The sequence below is a fragment of the Phodopus roborovskii genome, unplaced genomic scaffold (assembly GCF_943737965.1).
Source record: "Phodopus roborovskii unplaced genomic scaffold, PHOROB, whole genome shotgun sequence".
Taxonomy (NCBI): Eukaryota; Metazoa; Chordata; class Mammalia; order Rodentia; family Cricetidae; genus Phodopus; species Phodopus roborovskii.
Genome location: NW_026126409.1, coordinates 27,604,953 through 27,626,857, shown reverse-complemented (window position 1 = coordinate 27,626,857; position 21,905 = coordinate 27,604,953). Strand labels below are relative to the sequence as shown.

The 21,905-nt window shown below is 35.8% G+C and overlaps 2 protein-coding genes across 2 annotated transcripts in view; one reads left to right on the top strand and one right to left on the bottom strand.

The window, feature by feature from the left end:
* The window catches only part of Saraf (store-operated calcium entry associated regulatory factor), a 735,200-nt gene extending 734,240 nt beyond the window's left edge, over positions 1–960 (bottom strand). Inside the window, exon 1 of the mRNA XM_051182253.1 lies at positions 949–960. The gene's annotated coding sequence lies outside the window, so the exon portion shown is untranslated. The remainder of the gene's footprint in view (positions 1–948) is intronic.
* Wrn (WRN RecQ like helicase) overlaps positions 1–21,905 on the top strand; it is a 104,083-nt gene that overhangs the window by 77,565 nt on the left and 4,613 nt on the right. Inside the window, exons 28-32 of the mRNA XM_051182266.1 lie at positions 6,573–6,648; positions 7,122–7,234; positions 12,344–12,458; positions 13,414–13,545; positions 15,827–15,989. Coding sequence (XP_051038223.1) covers positions 6,573–6,648; positions 7,122–7,234; positions 12,344–12,458; positions 13,414–13,545; positions 15,827–15,989 — 599 coding nt within the window. The remainder of the gene's footprint in view (positions 1–6,572; positions 6,649–7,121; positions 7,235–12,343; positions 12,459–13,413; positions 13,546–15,826; positions 15,990–21,905) is intronic.

Genomic DNA, 21,905 nt, shown 5'->3' with positions numbered 1-21,905 from the left:
ACTTAACTGTTCTTGCAGAGGACCAGGGTTCAGTTTCCAACACCCACGTGGTGCCTGGCAACTATTTGTAAATCCAGTTCCAGGGAATCTGATGCCTTCTAACTTCTGTAGACACGCATGTGGTCTATATGCAGACAAAACATTAGTAAAAAAATATAAAAAATTTGTGATAATACTGCACAACTCAGCAGCAGCTTAGAGATTACTTAGTAAGAATGGTAAACAAACCTGTAGAAATAAATGAGGTCAGAATATCCAGTTCCTGGACTCAAGTCCAGGTCCATCTGAAGGCAACTGGAGCTAAGTCTTATCTTCAGTAAGCTAACAGTGACATGCCAACATTCCATCAACAATGACATGTCAACATGGGCAGGCAGACTGTCTGTAAGGGGTCAGCAAGTGTTTTAGGCTCTGCCTTACAGTTGTAGTCAAAGTGGCCATAGATAATTTATAAGGCAATTTCTATATTCTTAGAAAACATGAATTATAAACATTGGAGCTTAAGTTTTATATAACCTAGCATGTTATAAAAGATCTTATTTCGATCTTTATTCTTTGCTTTTAAGGCTAAGTAAAATAAATGGATTTTTTGGTGGCCATGGGGGTGATAACTCTTTGGTGATCATACCTGTGAAAAATGGATTGTAGAGGACCCTGAACTGTGGTAAAAGCAAAAACATGGAAGTTCACGTCAGTGTTTTTACACAAGGCCGTGGCACTAGAGACGGGGAATGTGGCAGTGGGCACAGAGAAAAGGAACAATAGTTTTGTAAGACAGAGTTGTTAGTCTGATTGAATCATGGGTTAAGGAAGGTGTCTTGTAGAACTAGATGAAAATATTGTTGTTCTTTTCAGTGGGCAGTATAAGAAGCACAGTTTGGAGGGACTGGATATTTAGGGGCTAAGGTTGAAAAACAAGAGCTTAGGGATAGATTGAGTTTGGGTTACCTACGGAAAAGCCCAGAAATTCGTTTGAGAATACATACTTAGCATATAAGAGTTAAGCAGAATGGTAACATATCTACAACCATCTGTGTGTGTGTGTGTGTGTGTCCCTGTTCCTGTGGGAGAAAAGTTCACATATGCATGCTCATGTGGAAACCAGAGGACAAGTTTGGCTATCATTCCTCAGGAGCCATTCACCTCTCCCTTCTTCCCTCCCTCCCTCTCTTCCTTCCTCTTTTATTCTCTTACTGGCTTGTGGCTCATTGAGTAGGGTGGACTGATTGGCTAGTGAGTTCCAGGGGTCTATTTGTCTCTATCTCCCCAGTACCCCGATTATAAATGCATACCACTGAGCTTGGCTTTTAAAAAGTATAGATTCTAAGGATTAAACTCAGGCTGTCATGCTTATATGACAAGAACCAGCTGGGCTTCCTCCCCAGTCCCTCCATTATCACATGTCAGTACATTTAAGTGCTTGTTAAATAACACACATGAAAAGTCAGTTGATAATTGGAGGCTTATGAAAAATACAACCTCACGCACAGTCTCCCTAAACTTGTTCTGTTCTATATTGTCAATCATTCTCAGATCTTCTAGCTGATGTCTCTGGAGATTACACTCTTTCTAAATGGCTTTTAAGCCACTAGTTTTTAACTTATTGATTATGTAATAGGTGATTTGTTTTATATTATCGTGAGTTTCCCTTTCCTCAGTTCCTTGAATACAGTATTTAAGTCATTATTGGTTTTTGTTTTTGCAATGTCATAACCATACAAATATTACAAATAGAGTAAAAAAAAAAAACTGTGTTCTTTTGGCTACCACTGGTTTTAGCTTTCTTTTTGTTTTTTGTTTGTTTGTTTTGTTTGTTTTTATTTTCAAGGCAGGGTTTCTCTGTGTAGCTCTGGCTGTCCTGGAACTCACTTTGTAGGTCAGTCTGGTGTATAGAATGAGTTCCAGGACAACCAAGGCTACACAAAATTCATTGTTCCTTAGATGAGAAGCAGATAAACAAAAGAAGATTGAATAGAAGAAAAGAAAAATAAGTAAAAAAACAAAAAAACTAAAGCCAATTCAAGAAGAAAACTATTATTGTTATTATTAGTAGTATTTTATTATTTTGAGATAGGGTTTCTCTGTGTAGCCTTCATTTCTAAACATTATTGTTCACTATCACTTCTCAGCCTCATTAAATCCACAATGTGCCACTTCAAGGATGTAGTGTCTGGTCTTAATTGTTGATGTTTTCTGTAGTTACTTTGAACTTTTCTTTGTGCACTTGTAATAATCATGCACAACACTTTTAAATTAGGTTTTGTTTGGGATACATGTATCATGTACTTCATTGTTTTATATCTGCTCCACTTCCTTGATACTTCCTTCCTCTCTTGCTAGTCTGCTTCCTCTTTCCAAGATCCTTCCTGCTTTCATGACAGTTGGATCCTGTTGCTATGTTTATTATCACTTGTTTTTCAGACCCATCCCCCAATTGTCATAGTGCCTTTACTCTTCACACACACACACACACACACACACACACACACACACACACACACACACACACATCTCAATCTGCATATGAGAGAAAATGTGATATCATCACATTTATTACAAAAGTCTGGCTTATTTTGCTTAGCATAATCATCATTAGTTTTATCCACTGTCCTATGAATGTCATAATTACGTTCTTTACAACTGAATAAAGCTGCATTGTATACATGTATACATGTTTATCCATTCAATGTTGATAGACATCTGGTTTGGTTCCATATCCTGGCTATTGTGAATAGTGAAGCAAATAAAAAGAATGGACAGGTATCTTTGTTGACTTAGAGTTCTTTGGATATATTTCCCAAAGCTGCATCATTCTGTTTTTTTGAGAAATATTTATATCTCTCAAAAAAGTATGATAAATATTCATAATGATTTCCATAGTGGTTGCATGAGTTTACATTCTTGTAAGCAGTGAATAAGGCTTCCTTTATTCCTGTATCTTTGTCTGTGTTTGTTTCTTTGATGATGCCCATTCTACTGGAGTGAGATGAGGTAGCAAAACAGTTTTGTTTTGTTTTCTGATTTCTGATGGTTGAGGGTGCTCAACATGTCTTTTCAATTTTTTTTTTTGGGGCCATTTGTATTTTAACCCTTTGAGAATTGCCAGTTCAGTTCATTGACTTACTGATTGCTTTTTGTTTTTATCATTATTTATGTAATCTAGATATTAAGTCACTGTTAAATGTAATGACTGGCTAAGATTTTCCTCCCATTTTTCAGGTTTCTCTTCACATTGGTGATTGCTTCCTTTGCTTTGCTGAAGCTTTTGAATTTCATTCAACCTCATGTGTGGTTGTGTCCTTCTGTGTGAAATCTGTGCCTTTGTCTGTACCTCAAAGTGCTTTCCTACAGCAGTTTCTGAATTTTAGGTCTTTAAAAAAATTGTACATGGTCAGCAATACAGATTGATTTTTCACTATATATTTTATATATATAAATATTATATATGTTAATTAATTAATGTATGTATTAATTAATTAATATATATTAATAAATATATTAATATATATCTGGTTTTCCTACCATCCTTTGCTGTTTTTTTCTCCACTATATATTTTTGAAGCCTGTATTAAAAATAAAGTAACTACAGGTGTGAGTTTAATTCTGCCACTGTGTTTTCTTGATCCATGTGTCTGTTTTTGTGTCAATGCCATGGTTTAATTTTTTTTTTTACTGTATCTGTGTAGTATAATTTGAGATAAGCTATTGCAGGGTCTTCACCCTGCCTTCTGCTTAGGATTGCTTTTGCTATTTGGGGTTATTTGTGTTTCTCTTTGGATTTTATTATTGTTTTCTCTCTTTCTATGAAGAACATCTTGAATTTTGGTGAAGATTATGTTAAATCTTAGATGTTTCTGTAATTTAGTTATTGTCGCCATATTCTGCCAATCTGTATTGGAGGTATTTCCATTTTCTAATGTCTTCAGCTTTCTTCTTCAAAGTTTAAAGTTGTAGAAGGCTTTCACTTCCTTGTAAGGTTTATTCCTAGGCTTTAGAGCTACTGTGAGTGGTGCTCTCCTACCCTCAACTTCTTAATTGAGTTCTTTATTTGAGGTATAAGGAAGCTATTGACTCCAGTGTGTTCATTTTGCAACCGACTTCATTGCTGAAAAAATGTTTACCAGGTTGGAGGGTTTTCTGGCAGAATCATTGGGGTCTTTGCAGAATGGGATCATATCATCTGTAAGTAGAAATGATTTGGAATCATTTTTCTCTTTCCTGTTTGTATCCCTTTGTTACTTTCTCTTATCTAACTCAAGCTTAGCCTTTCAGCACTGTATTGACTAAGAATGGAGAAAGTAGGGACTTCATCTCATTCCTGATTTTAGAGGATATCTGTTCATTTTCTCTCATTTATTGTAATGTTGGCTGTAGGTTTACAGTATGTAGCCTTCATTAAGTTGAGGTATATTCCTTCTATTTTTAGTTTCTTTAGGACTTTATTCATGAAGGGCTGTTGAATTTTGTTGGAGGCTTTTTCTGAATACATTGGGATGATCATGAGTCCTGGATACTATCCTTGAGTTTTTATATGTTGTATTTTACACTCCTTGATTGCATATGTTGAACTGTCATTGTATCCTTGGAATGTAACTCACTTGGGCATGGTGTATGACCTTATATGTTACTGAATTTTGTTTGCAGGTTTATTTCTGTATTTATGTTCATCATGGATGTTGGCCCAAAGATGCTCTTGGTCTCTGCCTCTCTGTCTTTCTCTCTGTCTCTCTCTGTCTCTGTCTTTCTCTCTCTTTCTCTCTCTCTCTTCTCTGTGTGTGTGTGTATGAGAGAGAGAAAGTGTGTGTGTGTGTATTCTTGTGTGTGTGTGTGTGTGTACTCGTGTGTGCATGCCTGTAAAAGTACATCCTTAACTTGTTTTGGTAGGGTAGTGCTAGCTTCATAAAATGAAGTTGGTAGTGTTCTTTCTCTTTATAGTGCGTGGAACAGTTTGAGGAGCATTGCTGCTTATTTATTTGTTCTAGCTTCGGTGGAATTCAGTAGTGAATCCACCTGTTCCTGGACTTTTCTTTGTTAGAAGATGTATTCATTATTTTCTATGTTTCTGGGACAAAATACCAAACAAGAACAACTTAGGGAAGGCAGAGTTCATGTTGGCAATCATTTTGAGGGTACCTTCTACCATATGGGAAATTCATGGTAGCAGGTACTTGAAAAGCTGATCACATCTGTAGTCAGATAGCAGAAGGAAATGAATATTTATACTTAGTTTCTTCCTTCCTTCCTTCCTTTCTTCCTTCCTTCCTTCCTTCCTTCCTTCCTTCCTTCCTTCCTTCCTTCCTTCCTTCCTTCCTTGACATAGTCTGGGATCCCAGGCCATGGAATTGTGCCCCCCATATTTCAGTGGCTCTTCCTACCCCAATTAACCTAGTCTGAATAATCTCTAAGTCATCCCTCAAAGGCTTATCTCGTGTCTAACTCTAGATGCTGTCAAGTTGCCAGTCAGCACCATCACAGAGATTATTATACCTTCAGTTGTGTTGCCTTTCATAGTACATTTTTATTGAACGTTTTCTGTCTACATTTCTACATTAGTGATGTCACTCAGAAATTTTCAAGAAAATAGGATAGTAAAATTTTGGTTTACTAAAATGAGATGACTGAGGGGTTAAAGGCTTGGTACATGAGCCTGATGATATGAGCTTGTTCCCTAAAGTACACAGAATTGACTCCCTCATGTTGTTTTCAAACCTACATACATGTACTGTGCCATGTGTGCATGCAAACACAATAAATAAAAAAAATGTAAATTAAAGAACGGCTGCAGTTTTCTTCATTAACTTGATATCTCTTTGAATTATCTATGTTTTGTCATGTGCAAGTTGGTTTAATATATGCAGTAGGATTTGATAACTGTGGGAATGAATTCTTATTTTATACTGTAATTTCTGAATTCTCGGAACATAGAAATTTATAAACATTTGTGAAATACTAAATACACCCAGTCTTATTTTCAAGAAGAGGAAATTTAAATCTGACATCTTTTGTAAAAGTTTACCTTACACAATTTCATTTTTGCAGCTTTTCTTATTTGTAATTAGCCTATCAGCAAGAAATGCTTCTTGGGAGATAATCTGGTTTGCCTCTCAGTACATATCCTTTCTGAAATTTGATATATTCTCTACAACTTTTGAAAAGCCAAAAGCAAAATTGTGTCTCTGTCACATATTTGTTTGTTTGATTTTGAAAAAAATTCTGAATAAGTATTTCTTTGCTGTTGTTGCTGATTAATAAAAGTCGGTGATATCACAGTGAGAACAGAGTATGCTCCATTGATTAGAAAGGCATTTCATACTGGGTAAATAGTATTTTGTTTCCAAGTACATGGTTGAGAAGGAAGATTGGTAGATGGCTCTCCTTAAGCTACTTAAGTCACTTTTAACTATAGCTTTATAGTACATGATCTCATCTGAAATGTTTCAAGTTGTACAAATCGTCTTACTTATATTGTGAAGAGTAAATGTTAGTTTTGGAAAAATTCTTGTTGGGAGTATGAAATAAAAAGTAAACGAGGGAAGAAGAAAGGTGTATTTATTTTCTTTTAAATATTTTAGTGTTGGGATGCAGGCACCATGGAAATCTTACAGCTCCTCAGAACCTGTCATTTCAGCTCAAGAGCTGGACACTAGGGTAAGGCTTTTTTTTTTTTTTTAATTAATTAATTAATTAATTATTTATTTAATATAACCAAGTCCATTTAAATGAAAACAAACATTTATAGACAATATTTGGGAATTTGGACGTCGTTCTTTCCAAAGTACTTCCTACTGGTAAGGGGCACTGTCATGGGGAATTCTAAGAAGATGCAGAAATCCTGGCTGTAGTCTATAAGGCTGCTTTGTCCAGCTGTTTTGAATGTAGGATTAGCTTGTACTTTGTTTCAGGTGGTCTGGCTTGATCAAACCACATTAGTCTGGAAGGAATTCATAGCTTTTCATTTTCTGTGGAAACAAAAATAGGGTAAGGCTTTCTAATGTGATAATTAACTTATGAATGGTTTGATAATGAACAGTTTGTTTTCATCTTAAAGGAGAAAGTGGTACCTGGAGTTCTAAAAGTAACTGCACTTTTAAAAGCACCACTGTCTCTTTGTTTCTTGCTAGACCACATTATATGCCAAGTTGGTAGAAGCAAGGCAGAAACATGCTAATAAAATGGATGTGCCCTCGGCTGTTCTAGCAACAAACAAGATTCTATTGGATATGGCCAAAATGAGGTAAACTGCTTGTTTCAGTTCTCTCCGATACAATCAATTTCTAAAAGGCATTAGGCAGTAGTATGACCACAACTTCAGGCTGTGATGTGGCTGTCATGTCTTCCATGCTGCTATCTGATCTTGGAGGCCTTCAGTCCATGTCTCTATGTGAGTGAATAATAATTCAGTATTTATAAAACCAAATCCATCGCCCCCTCCTACTCTACCCAGTGGTCATCTGAATCCCTCTTCTTTCTGTGTTTCTAAGTTTTTAGTTATATTATGATGTTCTTAGTGACATATTTAAAACCTCATTTTTGTTTTCTTTCCTCTGAGTCTCCCTCTTATTTATATAATTTTAAACTCTTTTCATTTAAACATTCTTGTGTCTACCAGTCTGTGCCTTTCTTCATATTATGTTATTTCAGACCTTTCCAGACCTGTTGCAAAAGCCTCCTATCTGAGCAATCCCTCACATCTGATCTACTAACAACAAATTAACTACATGATCTTGGCTTCTTGGGCTTAGATTTCAAGCCCTTCTATTTGTTGACTTAAACATTATATATATAATCTCAGTACAGAATTTGGAAAGGTTTCTATGACCTGAATTGCTTACTGTTTCTAGACAATGTCCCTTTCACTTTCATGTATGTTTCTGCCCTGAATTCCTTGATTCCTCACAATTCCTCTTAAGAAATCCTCAAGGTTGGAAATCCAGACAGTTTTCAGGTCATACTTTGAAAACCTGTACTCCACAAAATTCAAAGGAAATGGACAAATTTCTGGATAACTGTCACTTACCAAAATTAAATCAAGAACAGAGAAGCAACTTAAATAGACCTGTAATCCCTAATGAAATAGAAGCAGTCATCAAAAGCCTCCCAACCAAAAAAAAAAAAAAAAAAAAAAAAAAAGCCCAGGCCAGATGGTTTCAGTGCAGAATTCTACTAGAAATTCAAAGAAGAGCTAACACCAATACTCCTCAAATTGTTCCACACAATAGAAACAGAAGATTCATTACCAAACTCTTTTTACGAGGCCACAATCACCTTGTTACCCAAGCCTCACAAACACACAACTAAAAAAGAGAACTACAGACCAATATCCCTCATGAACATTGGTGCAAAAATACTCAATAAAATACTGGTAAATCGAATCCAAGTATACACCAGAGAAATCATCCACCTTGACCAAGTAGGCTTCATTCCTGGGTTGCAGGGATGGTTCAGCATACAAAAATGTATCCATGTGATCCACCATATAAACAAACTGAAAAAGAAAAACCACATAATCATCCCACTAGATGCTGAAAAAGCCTTTGACAAAATCCAATACCCTTTCATGATAAAGGTCTTGGAGAGATAAGGAATAACAAGAACATACCTAAACATAATAAAACAATATACAATAAACCAACAGCCAACATCAAACTGAATGGAGAGAAGCTTAAGGCGATTCCTCTAAAATCAGTAACAAGACAAGGCTGTCTTTCTCCTTATCTCTTCAATATTGTACTTGAAGTTCTAGCTAAAGCAATAAGACAACAAAAGGAGATCAAGGGGATACAAATTGGAAAGGAAGAAGTCAAACTGTCAACTATTTGCAGATGATATGATAGTTTATATAAGCGACCCAAAAAACTCTACCAGGGGAGGTGATAAACACCTTCAGCAAACTAGCAGGATACAAGATAAACTCAAAAAAATCAGTAGCCCTACTTTATTCAGATGACAAAGGGCTGAGAAAGAAATCAGAGAAACATCACCCTTTGTAATAGCCACAAACAACATAAAGTATCTTAGGGTAATTCTTGGCAAACAAGTGAAAGACCTATATAACATGAACTTTGTTTTTTTTTTTTTTTTAATAGGCCAAATAGATGTTTATTCAGGGAGAAATAACATAACATGAACTTTGTGTCTTTAAAGAAAGAAATTAAGGAAGATACTAGAAAATGGAAAGAGCTCCCATGTTCATGGATAGGTAGAATAAACATAGTAAAAATGGCAATCTTGTCAAAAAGCAATCTACACATTCAATGCAATCCCCATCAAAATCCCAGCACAGTTCTTCACTTACCTTTAAAAGATAATAATCAACTTTATATGGAAAAACAAAAGACCCAGAATAGTCAAAACAACCCTGTACAATAACGGAACTTCAGGAGGCTTCACCGTCCCCGACTTTAAGCTCTACTATAGAGCTATAGTCCTGAAAACAGCCTGGTATTGGCACAAAAATAGACAGGTAGACCAATGAAATCAAATTGAAAATCCTGATATTAACCCACACACTTCTGAACACCTGATTTTTGACAAAACAGCTAAAAGTATTCAATGGGAGGAGGAAAGCATCTTCAACAAATGGTGCTGGCACAACTGGATGATGGTGTGTGGAAGACTGTAGATAGACCCATGTCTATCGCCACGTACAAAACTCAGGTCCAAATGGATCAAAGACCTCAATATAAATCCAGCCACACTGAACCTCTTAAAAGAGAAAGTGGGAGGTATCCTTGAACAAATTGGTACAGGAGACAGTTTCCTGAACATAACTCCAGTAGTACAGACATTGAGATCGACAATTAATAAATGGGACCTCCTCAAACTGAGAATCTTCTGTAAAGCAAAGGACACAGTGGACAAGACTAAAAGGCAGCCCACAGACCGGGAAAAGATCTTCACCAACCCTACCCTACATATATTAGAGGGCTGATCTCCAAAATATACAAAGAACTCAAGAAACTAGTTGCCAAAACACCAAATAACCCTATTCAAAAATGGGGTACAGAACTGAATAGAGAATTCTCAATAGAAGAAATAAAAAAGGCTGAAAAACACTTAAGAAAGTGCTCAACATCCTTAGCTATCAGGGAAATGCAAATCAAGACAACTCTGCGATACCATCTTACTCCTGCCAGAATGGCTAAAATTAGAAACACCAATGACAACTCATACTGGAGAGGATATGGAGAAAGGGGAACACTCCTTCACTGGGAGTGTAAACTTGTATAGCCATTTTGGATATCAGTATGGTGGTTCTTCAGAAAAATGAGAATCAGTCTACCACAGGACCCAGCAATCCTCCTCTTAGGCATATATCCAAATGATCCACATCCATGCAGCAAAGACATCTGTTCAACTATGTTAGTAGCAGCATTATTTGTAATAGCAGGAACCTGGAAGCAGCGTAGATGCCCTTCAACTGAAGAATGGATAAAGAAGATGCGGCACATCTATACAATGGAATACTACTCTGGAAAAAAACAATGGAATCTTGAAATTCACAGGCAAATGGATGGTACTGGAAGAAACCATCCTGAATGAGTCACATATAGAGGGACAGGTTATTGTACTCACTCATATATGGATTTTAGACATAGAGCAAAGGATCACCAGTCTATAATTCATACCGCCAGAGAAACTAGGATACAAGGAGGAATCTAAGAGATTCATACAAGTGTCCTCATCTGGTAGCTGATGGAAACAGACGCAGACACCCATAGCTAAACACTGATCTGAATTGGAATCCAGAGAGGGAGTACAAGACCAGGCTACAGAAACACAGAGATAGCTGACCTGAACGAGGAGGAGCTACTGGGTCCCCAGCCTGATAGCTGGGAATCCAGCATTGGACCAACTCACACCCCCTGAGCATGGGTCTCAGTTATAAGGCCTGGGCTGTCTAAGGGACCTCTGACAGTGGAACCAGGATGTATTCTTGGTGCAGGAAAGGACTTTGGGAGCACATTCCCCACGGAGGGATACTCCCTTAGTCTAGAGGTAGGAGGAAGGGCCTAGTACCTTCTCCAAATGACTTGACAGATTTTGTTGAGTCCTCCTGGAAGGCATCACCCTAAGTGGGGGTAGGGTGGGTAATGGGATGGGAGGGTGATTGGGTGGCATGGGAGTGTTGGAGAGAGGGAGAGAGGGAGGAAGAGGGAACTGGGATTGATGTGTAAAAAGAGAAAAATAAATAAAAAAATTTTTAGAAGAAAAGAAAGAAAAATCCTCAAAGTCTGGCTTAATTATTGTTTCCTCCATGTTGTCTCCCATTGTGTTAAGCATCCAATTCCTCTCCTTTGAATTTATCAAGGGCTTTCAGGTGAATGCTAAAGCTGCTTCTATGGTGAATAATGCTTCATTCACTTTTCTGTATAATTAGTTGTAAACATGTATGTTTAGCTCTGTGACTAAAAGTATCAGGTTTCCACCTCCTTACAACTTTGATATCACCTAGCATGAAAAACAAGGGGCTCTGCTAGTTCTAAATAAGTTAGAACTTATTTCCAAAATTTTGTATGTTGTATAAAAAGTTGTTTATGTTACTAATTTTCACTTAGTAGGTATTACTTTAATGCAGGATGTTCTCTTGATAACACACAGTAACTTGCATGTTACTATTTTGTTAAATAAATAAAGATTCTAAGGTGACTCTTTACTATGCAGAGAAGGTACATAAGGTTTAAGAGTGGTTAATTACATTGGTGGATTTTAGGGATGAGTCTTTATGAAGTCTTGGATCTTGGACATATGGAACAAATTGAGCTCTGTGATTCTGTAGGTCTTGTGTAGGTTTAAAAGTACAGCATAAAAGTTGTAGCGTAATAAGGGCATTTAGCATGTAAGTGTTCTAACTAGCAGCATGAACTCAAAACAGATCTGAAGTTCAAGAAACAAAGACTCTATTAAAAGCCTATGAGCCATTTGCTGAACACAATTCACCAGGAAGAAATGTAAGACTTTCTTCTGAGTTCTTACCCTTTCTTACTGTCCTGTTCAGAGCCTCCTGCTTTTCATTTCTGTGAATAATATGGTAACCAAGTGGGACACTTGGTGTTACCTTATTTGGTTCTAATAATGGTTTCTTCACCAGTTAATGCCTGTGCTGAGTTTTTTTTTTGTAGTATTAGAAGTGAAGTGGAGCTTTTATTTGTTAATTGTTTACATAGCAAATCTATAAGTGAAGAAAGGGACTATGTGTTGTAACCATCTGTAGAAAGCCCTGGTTTTGGTTGTAGAAATATATACAATTATTGAATACAGTGTGAGGCTGCACATCATCTGTGTTATTGGAATGATGCTGTCTCGGTGGTTTCTTCATCATTCTTACTCTTGTAAACAACAGACCAACTACTGTTCAAAATGTGAAACAGATTGATGGTGTCTCTGAAGGCAAAGCTACTCTCTTGGACCCTCTGTTGGAAGTCATCAAACACTTCTGTCAAGTCAACAGTGTTCAGGTAAAACCCTTGGTTACAGGAGCTCTTGGACAAGAATACTTTTGACCTTTTCAGAAGCAACACTTTCTTCTCTTTTTCCATTTCTACCTGGACACTTAGAAAATGAGTTCAGCTTATTTTACAGTAAATTGTTACAATCATGTGTTCTTTCTTGTATGTATTTCATGAGGAACTATATCTAAGAGGGTTTTAAAAATACATCTTTTAATGATTGTATTTATTTTTAATCTTGTGTGAGAGAGAGAATGTGTGTGTTTGAGAGAGAGAAAGAGTGTATGTGCATGAGTGTGTGTGTGTGTGTGTGTGTGTGTGTGTGTGTGTGTGTGTGTGTGTGTGTAGCACATCCATCTGATGTGGGTGCTGGAAATAAAACTCAAGGCCTCTGGAAGAACAACTTATGCTCTTAACCACTGAGTTGTCTATCTGGCCCTCTATCTAAGATTTTTGCATGATGCTTAAAGGCTAGAGCCCTAGTTAGGATGTGTGTTTTACAGTGAATTATTTAATGTGTCAACATAAATGCATATATATGTATACACATACATATATAGTTATATACATATACAGATATAGTGAGGATATGTTTCTTTATGATGTGTGTGTGCCCATTCTGTGATTACAGTTTATAAACTTATATATTGATTCTGTTGAGTGCTCCTTTCTAGAGGATTAGGGGATTAATTTAGAGATATTAATTAGGACATTACATTCCTTTTGGAATCTTTCATATGAATCAAAGAGAAAATGAGAAAGTTTGTTGCATGCTCATTAGCTTTTAAATTGATATGTAAAAAATTCAACTTTTTTTTTTTGCATTCCCCATGAAAACTCTTAATTATTTTGTGTCACATTTTCCAGTAATACCTTGCAGTAATGTTGATCATTATGTTGATGGCATTATTATGTCTGTTGTTATATTATCATTATTATTTGTGCTGCATTTAAAATTCTGCAGACAGACCTCTTTTCAAGTACAAAACCTCAAGAGGAGCAGAAGAAAAGTCAGGAAGTGGAAAATGGAGAATGCTCACTCTCACAGTCTGTGGCTGTCACGTATTCTTTATTCCAGGAGAAGAAAATGTCCTTGGTAAGTGATGCCTTCAGTGTGTTTACACTTGTGTTTGCTCGGCTTTCAGTATGTAAGCTGTGACTTGGGGTCCGTTACTTCTTGTCATAAAGCGAGTCTCATCTTTGAATTTCAGACACAATGTCATTTTCTTTTTCTGGTAAGCCTGTCTCTATCAGGTAGCAGCAGCAAGACTAGTGTGATCACAATTATTTTAACAGAGACTGTGTCACAGTTAGGGAAAACACAGCTGTGGCTCAGGAAAAGTTCAGCAGAAACATTTTAAAACCAGTTTAAAACTATTAGTGTATATTTTATAAGAAACACAAAAATAAAATATGGCAAAATAATACCAAATGTAGATACACCATTCCTTACACCATTAGCTACAAAAAAATGAGAAACTTTGTGTTATAGAATGTGTGTGGTTTTTAGTCTCTTGTGCCTTCAGTGTCAAGTACTTGCCCACCACGTGGGAGCCCCTGGGCTCTATCCCAAGCACTGCTGGAGAAAATGAATTCAGTAAGTTAAGAAAAACAAATCACAAAGCTGTGACAGCATGCTGTTACAAGTGTGTGGTGCGCACACTGCTTTTGGAAGTTATTCAAAGATCTGAGAATAACTTTTTAAGAATTTGCTTTTCCCTCTGTGTCTTCCAGCTCATTGTTCCATTTTCTTCCCTCCAAAACTCCTTTTAAAATCTTATTACTGTGAAAGTGGTCATAGTTAATATTTTTTCATAGTTTTAATGTAAGTCTTTGTGGCCCTTGAGTTTTGTTCTATGTGATGGGTGCATATCACAAGACTAGGGCATTGTGAGATCCCTGTTCTGCACTCTCGGCTCTCTGATAGTAAACTGATTTGGGCCAGCTCATGTGGGTCAGGGCCTGCTTTTCCTGCCCATCCACCATGCATCAGGACACATTTTATTTATCTAGATAGTCATTTTCCTCACTTCAAATTAGAAAATCCATTAGACACAAAGCCAAGTGATTCCCTTAGCTATCTTTTAAATAAAACAGGTGGTTACTAGGAATTTTTTTTAGGTTTAGTAGGAATTTAAGTTAATCTTGTGTAAGCAGTCAGTAATGTGTAATTGTTGAATATACATTTTATGCATGATTTACCATGTATATATATACAGTAACTGAATCTGGTTACCAAGAAAGTTTGGAAAAAGTATATTTTGTGAATCAAGTATATTCTAGTACTCAATAATAATACATAAAATATATTACATTTTATGATTAATGATGCAATGAATGAATTATCTTTATTTATGTCTTATGGTATTATGCAGTTGTGTTTGATTTTGCAAAATGATCGTTGATTATCTATACCTCCCTGGAGTCTTTAGAGGGTCTTGCTAGTTAACCACAAAATTAAACACATCTGAGGACTAATTAGTGATGAGCAATAATACAGTTAGTTGGAGGTAATTTGATGCCACGTATCAAATAACCCTGATATTATACACACATGGTACATACTTTTTAATGGAAAGGAGTAGACATTTAATGGAAACAATCCAACACCTACTTGTGAAGGATTAAATTAGTGCCCTAGATGGTCTGCTCTGTGATCAACATTCACACATACAGCCTAAATTAAAACTTTCTGACTATATTGAAAGAAATATCATGAATGTTAGCATAATTGAGTATCTGTGCTTTTTTTGTTTGAAAATATTTTTATCGAATTATAGTATAAATGTATTTGGAGACACATCTTTTTAAAAATATTTATAGAAATAATTGATCACCATTATCTTAAATTTGGTAGTGTGATAAGGGTGAGTAAGCATCCTTATTAAACTGTAGTTATTGTTTTATGAAAGGGGCTTATTTAAAACACTGAAGTCAGGATCTTTCTAAAGAGTGCTTTTGGAGCTTTGCATCATCACTGAGCATTTAAGAGCATTTAAGAGTCTCGGAAATTCATGTAGCCAAAGCACCATGTTCAATTTCAAGAGCTAATATTATAATATAATTTTCTATATTTTCCAACGATTGTAGCATTTATCAGACTTATAAAGTGGCAGATGGCTGACAACAAATAGCTTTTAAAGTGAATGCAGAGGGAGGGGATGAATTCTTGGCTAAAGTTGGGTGATTTTGTTTTAATATATAGCGTGGAATCGGTGGAGGTCTATCTATAATAGTTTTAAAGAAGTATTTAAAAAGAAAATTTTATGAATTGCTTATTTCTCAGTGACTAGGTGTTTTCTTGAGATGCAGTAGAAGTTCTAAACTCTGTTTTTTTGTTTTGTTTTTTGTTTTTTGTTGTTGTTGTTGTCCTGCAGCACAGCATAGCTGAGAATAGGCTTCTGCCTCTCACAGCAGTTGGCATGCACTTAGCCCAGGCAGTGAAAGCCGGCTACCCCTTGGATATGGAGCGAGCTGGCCTGACCCCAGAGGTTCAGAAGATTATAGCTGATGTTATCCGAAACCCTCCCATCAACTCAGGTGATGAGCACAGCCCTTCTCTGCAGCCTAATGAACGAGTCAACTCAGATGAAGTAAACAAGTGATTCACTCAGGGTTTTATATTAACAGCACTGACCCTTAACCTAAGTGAAACTTTACTTTGGTAGCTTTTTTTTTTTTTTGGGGGGTGGAATGTTCTATAGATGTCTGTTAAACCCAATTGAGACATAACTTCTGTTAGTTCCTTTGTTTCTTTTTTTTAAAATTTTTTTAAATTTATTTTATATAACAAAGTCCATTTAAATGAAAACAAACATTTATAGACAATATTTGGGAATTTGGGCGTTGTTCTTTCCAAACTACTTCCTGCTGGTAAGGGGCGCTGTCTTGGGGGATTTGAAGAAGATTCAGAAATCCTGGCTGTAGTCTGTAAGGCTGTTTTGTCCAGCTGTTTTGAATGTAGGATCCCCGGGTACTCTGTTTCAGGTGGTCTGGCTTGATCAAACCCCATTAGTCTGGAAGGAATCCACATCTTTTCATTTTCTGTGGAAACAAAAATAGAAATCCTTTCCCCCAGTAACTTGTCCTTCAACTTAAATTTTGGAGTCAAAGCATTTTTTTTTAATTTAATTTATTATTTTACATGTCGATGCCAGTTCCCTCTCCCTCTCTCCCTCCCTCCCTCGCACTTTGGTAGCTTTTTTATTTTAGGAGAAAAATTATTTCTTCCTCAAGAGAAAGTATACTGAGAAGAGTCTTTCTTTTCAGAGTGCAGTCTTCCCATCATGTCCAAATGAGGCATGTTTAAAACTACATCTTTCTTCATTTACATTCCCGCAGCTGAATGACACCCCTCGGTCTTTGCCCTTGATTTCTTCTCTAACCATCAGTCAGTGGCATCAGTCACTGACATGGCAAGCTCTGTAAGAAGGGCTCTTCTCCACGCTCAGTAGACGCTCTCTGGTTAAGAGTGTTAATTCTTCTTCCAGGAGACAGGGGTTGGATTCCTGGCACCCACATGGTGACCCACAACCACCTGTAACTCCAGTTCCAGGGGATCAGACACGCCCTTCTGTCCTCTGTGGGACCAAGCCCACATACAGTGCATACACATGCATGCAAGCAAAACACCCAGACCAGTGAGGAACCTCAGTCCCCTGCTTGCCTTGCAAAGATTTTTAAAAAGTGATGCATTTTCTTTCTTTTTACAAAAGCTAAGTTAAGGCACATTATATAATTTTCCTTTTAAATGCACAAATATACAGAGTGTTAAAACAATACATCTGACTTTTTAAAATCCTGCCAGACTAAAGCAATAGTCATCTTAAAAACAAACCTTGTCTGCAAAGCTAAGTGAATTCTTTCTTACTTTTTTTTTTTTTTAACCTGAAATTCTTTCCCATGTGGATGTAACTAGAGTTGTGTCCCCCTCCCAAGATTTGTAAAGTGATAAAGCAACAGAATAACTTAGTGAGAATCTTTCTCAGACACAGTCTGGCAATAATTTGATTTTCTGTCCATATCTGTATATGGAGAAAGCATGTCTAGATGTGCAAATTTGAGACTGAGAGTGATACTTGTGCATTTATAATTATGTTAATGAATTGTTATTTTTGGAACATGCTAAACGTGGATCTGCTAAGGTTAAATTTAAGCTGGTAAGTTTTGAGACCCAAGGGCCAACTCTTAAACTTTGTGGTAAACTATCCAAAGTAACTTGACTGTGAGTCATCCTTTGAGGAAACTAAGAATATTCTTGACATGAGTAGCCAGTCTGTTAGGCATGAAGGTAGAGTGAGGAGAACAGCATTTACTGTGCAGAATTAGAGTAAGGTTGTATCAACCTTTGTTCATTGCAAAAATGACACATTGTTTTAGGAAATCTAAGGACTGGAATTTCTGCTAGGAATACACTGTCTCTTGGGACTCACATGTGTTGATAAGATAGTTGGGCAATGTTATGCAGCATTGCTTCCTTTAAAAAAATATTGACAATTATGTCAATACTGTTGATTGGATGGATACCTTCCTGAAATCTTGAATTGACAGATAGAGTTAGCCTACACAAGTAGATGCAAAGGCTTTGGCAGTAGACACACTAGTGAGTCAATCTTATCTCTGACAGTTAATGGTTTATGACCATTGGCACATGACCCAAACCTTTCCAGATCTCCATTTTTTTTCATGTATGAAACAGAAAGGAATACTATTTTTACCTTTTCCAGAAGTGTGAGAAACATACTGGATACCAGAGAGAGAGCATTGGTACATGGCAAATGGTAAATAGTGGCAGTAGTGAAGGATGGTGTTGATTAAAGTAAATGATACTGGCAATCAAATCCAAGAACACATCAAAATAATCCACCTCTAATATTTTTCTAATGTCTTTAAATATTGCCTACTATACTAGTGCCCTCTATAGTCTGAGCTTAGCAATTACAATTTCTGATGCTAGGGCCTTATTTTTTAAATCAATTTTTATTTTTAAAATTTTTGAGTTACATAAACAAATACTATATGAAACTCCTCCCTCTCTCCTAGCCAATATATTGCCGTCTCCTCCATCCCATTTCATTTCATTTCAATTTCATGACCTCTTCAATTATTGTCATTACACATTCATACTCAAACACACACACACACACACACACACACACACACACACACACACACACACCACAGACACACACCACAAACACAGAATCTCCTGAGTCCATATAGTGATCTCAGTGTACATATGTGTAGTGGGGGCTAACTTGATCACTTTTTAAACTAAGGAATTATAAAACCATACAGTGGTTTTATATAACCACACAGTGTATAAGGAATTATATAACCACACAGTGTATAAAAATATAACAATTATAAATAATTGGACAGTCTGATTTAGCAGATATCAGAGATGAAGTCTTTCATAATAATTAGTGACTAAGTCACTAGTAAAACATGTACTACATTGCAATAGTAAAGAATATAGATGGTATTTTTAAAATGTATTTACGAAAATTTATCTTACTCATCTCAAATATACAATGCATAGCTTGCATGACTAATATATAGAAGTATATTTGCACAACCTGTTTCAAATCTAAGTAGAGAAAGATGAGTATGGCAATCATATAAACTTTGTTTCTTTGGTGTATTCGTGGTCTGTAGACTGTCTTGTATGGGTGTGAGATTTGGGGTCTAGGTTCTTGTTTTTCTTTGATATAATACTATTTGTAGTCTTATGGAGAAAACATCATTATTTATAAGTTACTGTAAAGAATTAAAATATACATGCTACATTAATAGTTTGGGTATTATTTTTATTTAGCTATAGACTTATTTAATTCAGTATTTTAAATGAACAAGTTTGCTTGAAATTTAAACTTGGCGCAATCCCAAAATGAATTTTTCTGTACTTTTATCATATAATATTAGATAAAAATAGAGTAATTATGAATTGAAATCTCAGTTTTGTGCACTCTTGTTTTGATCTAGATTTTCACTCTGTAACTTTGTATCTTTATAATTCTGTGATTTTTATTTGTCTGTGTTTATGCAATTTTAAACTTCTGTTATTACATTGAATATTTAACTATGCTTATAAGTTAAGTAAGATATTTAATGAGGTACCTAGATACCGCAGAATAATTTCTCCCATTCTTTATGTGCATGGGACTGGAAACTTAAGGGTGGCTTCCAAGGAACCTTCCACAAAGTGGTAACATGGCCCCCTTTTAAAGCACTGGAGGTGGACAGCTAGTGAGTGCTGCCGTTCAACTTTCCAGGAGATGTTCTAGTCCTGACTTATGGAGGGTGGAGTGGAAGTAGGTAGAGTTGAAACTGCAAGTGATGTACTTACAAAGCTGCAGTGCAGGATGACTTTAAGGTAGTCACATCTTAAAGATAGAACATGCTTGCAGAAGTGTGTAAAATACCAATGATGTCTACATTCATACAAACTGTACATAATATCACTATCAGTAATTAACCTAGAGGTAAATGTATGTGTGCTATAATTTTTTTTAACATTTTTTTAATTTTAGAAGTAAATTTTATTCAAAATTGGAGTAAGATTCTTTTAAGATAACCTTATTATAACATAATTATACTTTAGTATTTTGTTTTATAAAATAGTTTAAATACTACACTTACACCATAAAATTAAGTATGTATATTTTCATTGTCTAACTTTAATAACTCACAGAAGATAATGAATATAATACAGTACAGTTATATTAATTGATTGAAAAATGGGAAAGTGTAGTGATTTTTCTAGACTAGCACTACCCAATAGAAAAGTAATGTTAACCACGAACAACTTTTCTGATAGCTACATTAAAAACTAAATAGATACAATTAATTTTCATAACAGTTTAAATCTGTTCTGTACACTAAAATATAATTTTAATGTTCAATTAAAGTTCTTAGCAAGCTGTTTTACATTTTTTTCTCTACTAAGCCTTTTTAGTCCACTATTTTATGTTTATAACATGTCTTCTGATGCTAAAGTTTAATTAGAAATTCTTTAACCAGTGTGCAGGTGGGTGCATCTAATTCCAGAGCTTGGGAAATGGAGCCAAGAGCATTAGTAGCTCAAGGTCTTTATTTCCTATAGAGTGAGTTCATGGCCAACTTGAGCTAGATGAGGAAATAACAACATAAAAAAATAGTGATCTGTATTTAGCTTTCATAAACTTTGAAGTTGAACAGAGTGGACTGGTATAGTATTGGTTTATAAACTTAATAATGAATTTGAATTACTTAATTTAAGATGTTCAGTAGCATGCGCTTGGCTAATGGTTATAGTATTAGTTACAGCACAACTTAGAGATATTCGACCAGTGTACATCAAACTACGATGTATCTAACCAGCAACCCCGCCTCCAGCAATCCAGAGATATGGAAAAATGCATGGACTATGATGTTCGTCAGAACATAGTTTTAAAGAAAATCTAAGGCAGAGGTGCTTGCAGTGGCGCCTGCTATGTGCACAGAGCAGAGAACTCATTAGAGGCAGTAGAGTTGGTGGGGTTTTGTGACAATTAAAATGGTATGTTGACCCCAGGACAAATACACTTTTAATTGGGTTCACATGATAATCTCATTAACGATCTTAGTACATATTTAGTGCCTAGTCCCTTCTAAGACTGTGTTACGTTTTTCAACCTGTAATGTATGTAGGTAGCCAACTGCACTACTTTTTTTATTAGTTGTATGTAATTTTTATTTGCACTTTTAAGAATTTGCTGTTCTGGATGAGTTCTTGAGTAGCAAATCACAGTCTTTGAGGGAAAAGAAAAAATAGACCTGAAAATATCAACATTTTAAATTTGTGTTTTCAAGGTGCCTGGCTTCTGATTACTAAGTTGAATTGAGTATAAGGAATGCTTGTTGTGATTTATGAACTAAGTGGAGATGAGTAAGTTCTAGGTTGCTTAGTTTTCTTGTACTTGGCATTGGAGATGAGTCTGGTGTGGAAGGGAAAGGGTGTTCTCCAATGAAAGTAGTAGTTTATCTATAGGAGACACTCCGTGGTATATAAATATGAATGACTGATATAGTGTGAGTTAATTGTGTTGCCAGCAAGCTCCTTGATTCTGAAAGCAAAATTGTGTGGCAGAACTCAGAACTCTTGTCACAGTATACTTTGTTCTATATTTATAACAGGATTGACCTTGAGTACTACATATCTCCAATTCATTAAAACAATGTTATTATGAACATAGTCTCCCAGAAATGATAAGCATTTTAAGTAACTGGTGTTGCTTGTTATGGTATTATATATTATTGATATAATTATCTTAGAATATTATTTATAAGTATCAATCACTTATGATATATATATATATATATTTTTTTTTTTTTTTTTTTGAGAAAGGGTTTCTCTGTGTAATATCCTTGGTTGTCCTAGAACTCACTCTGTAAACCAGGAACTCACAGAGATCCACCTGCCTCTGCTTCCCAAGT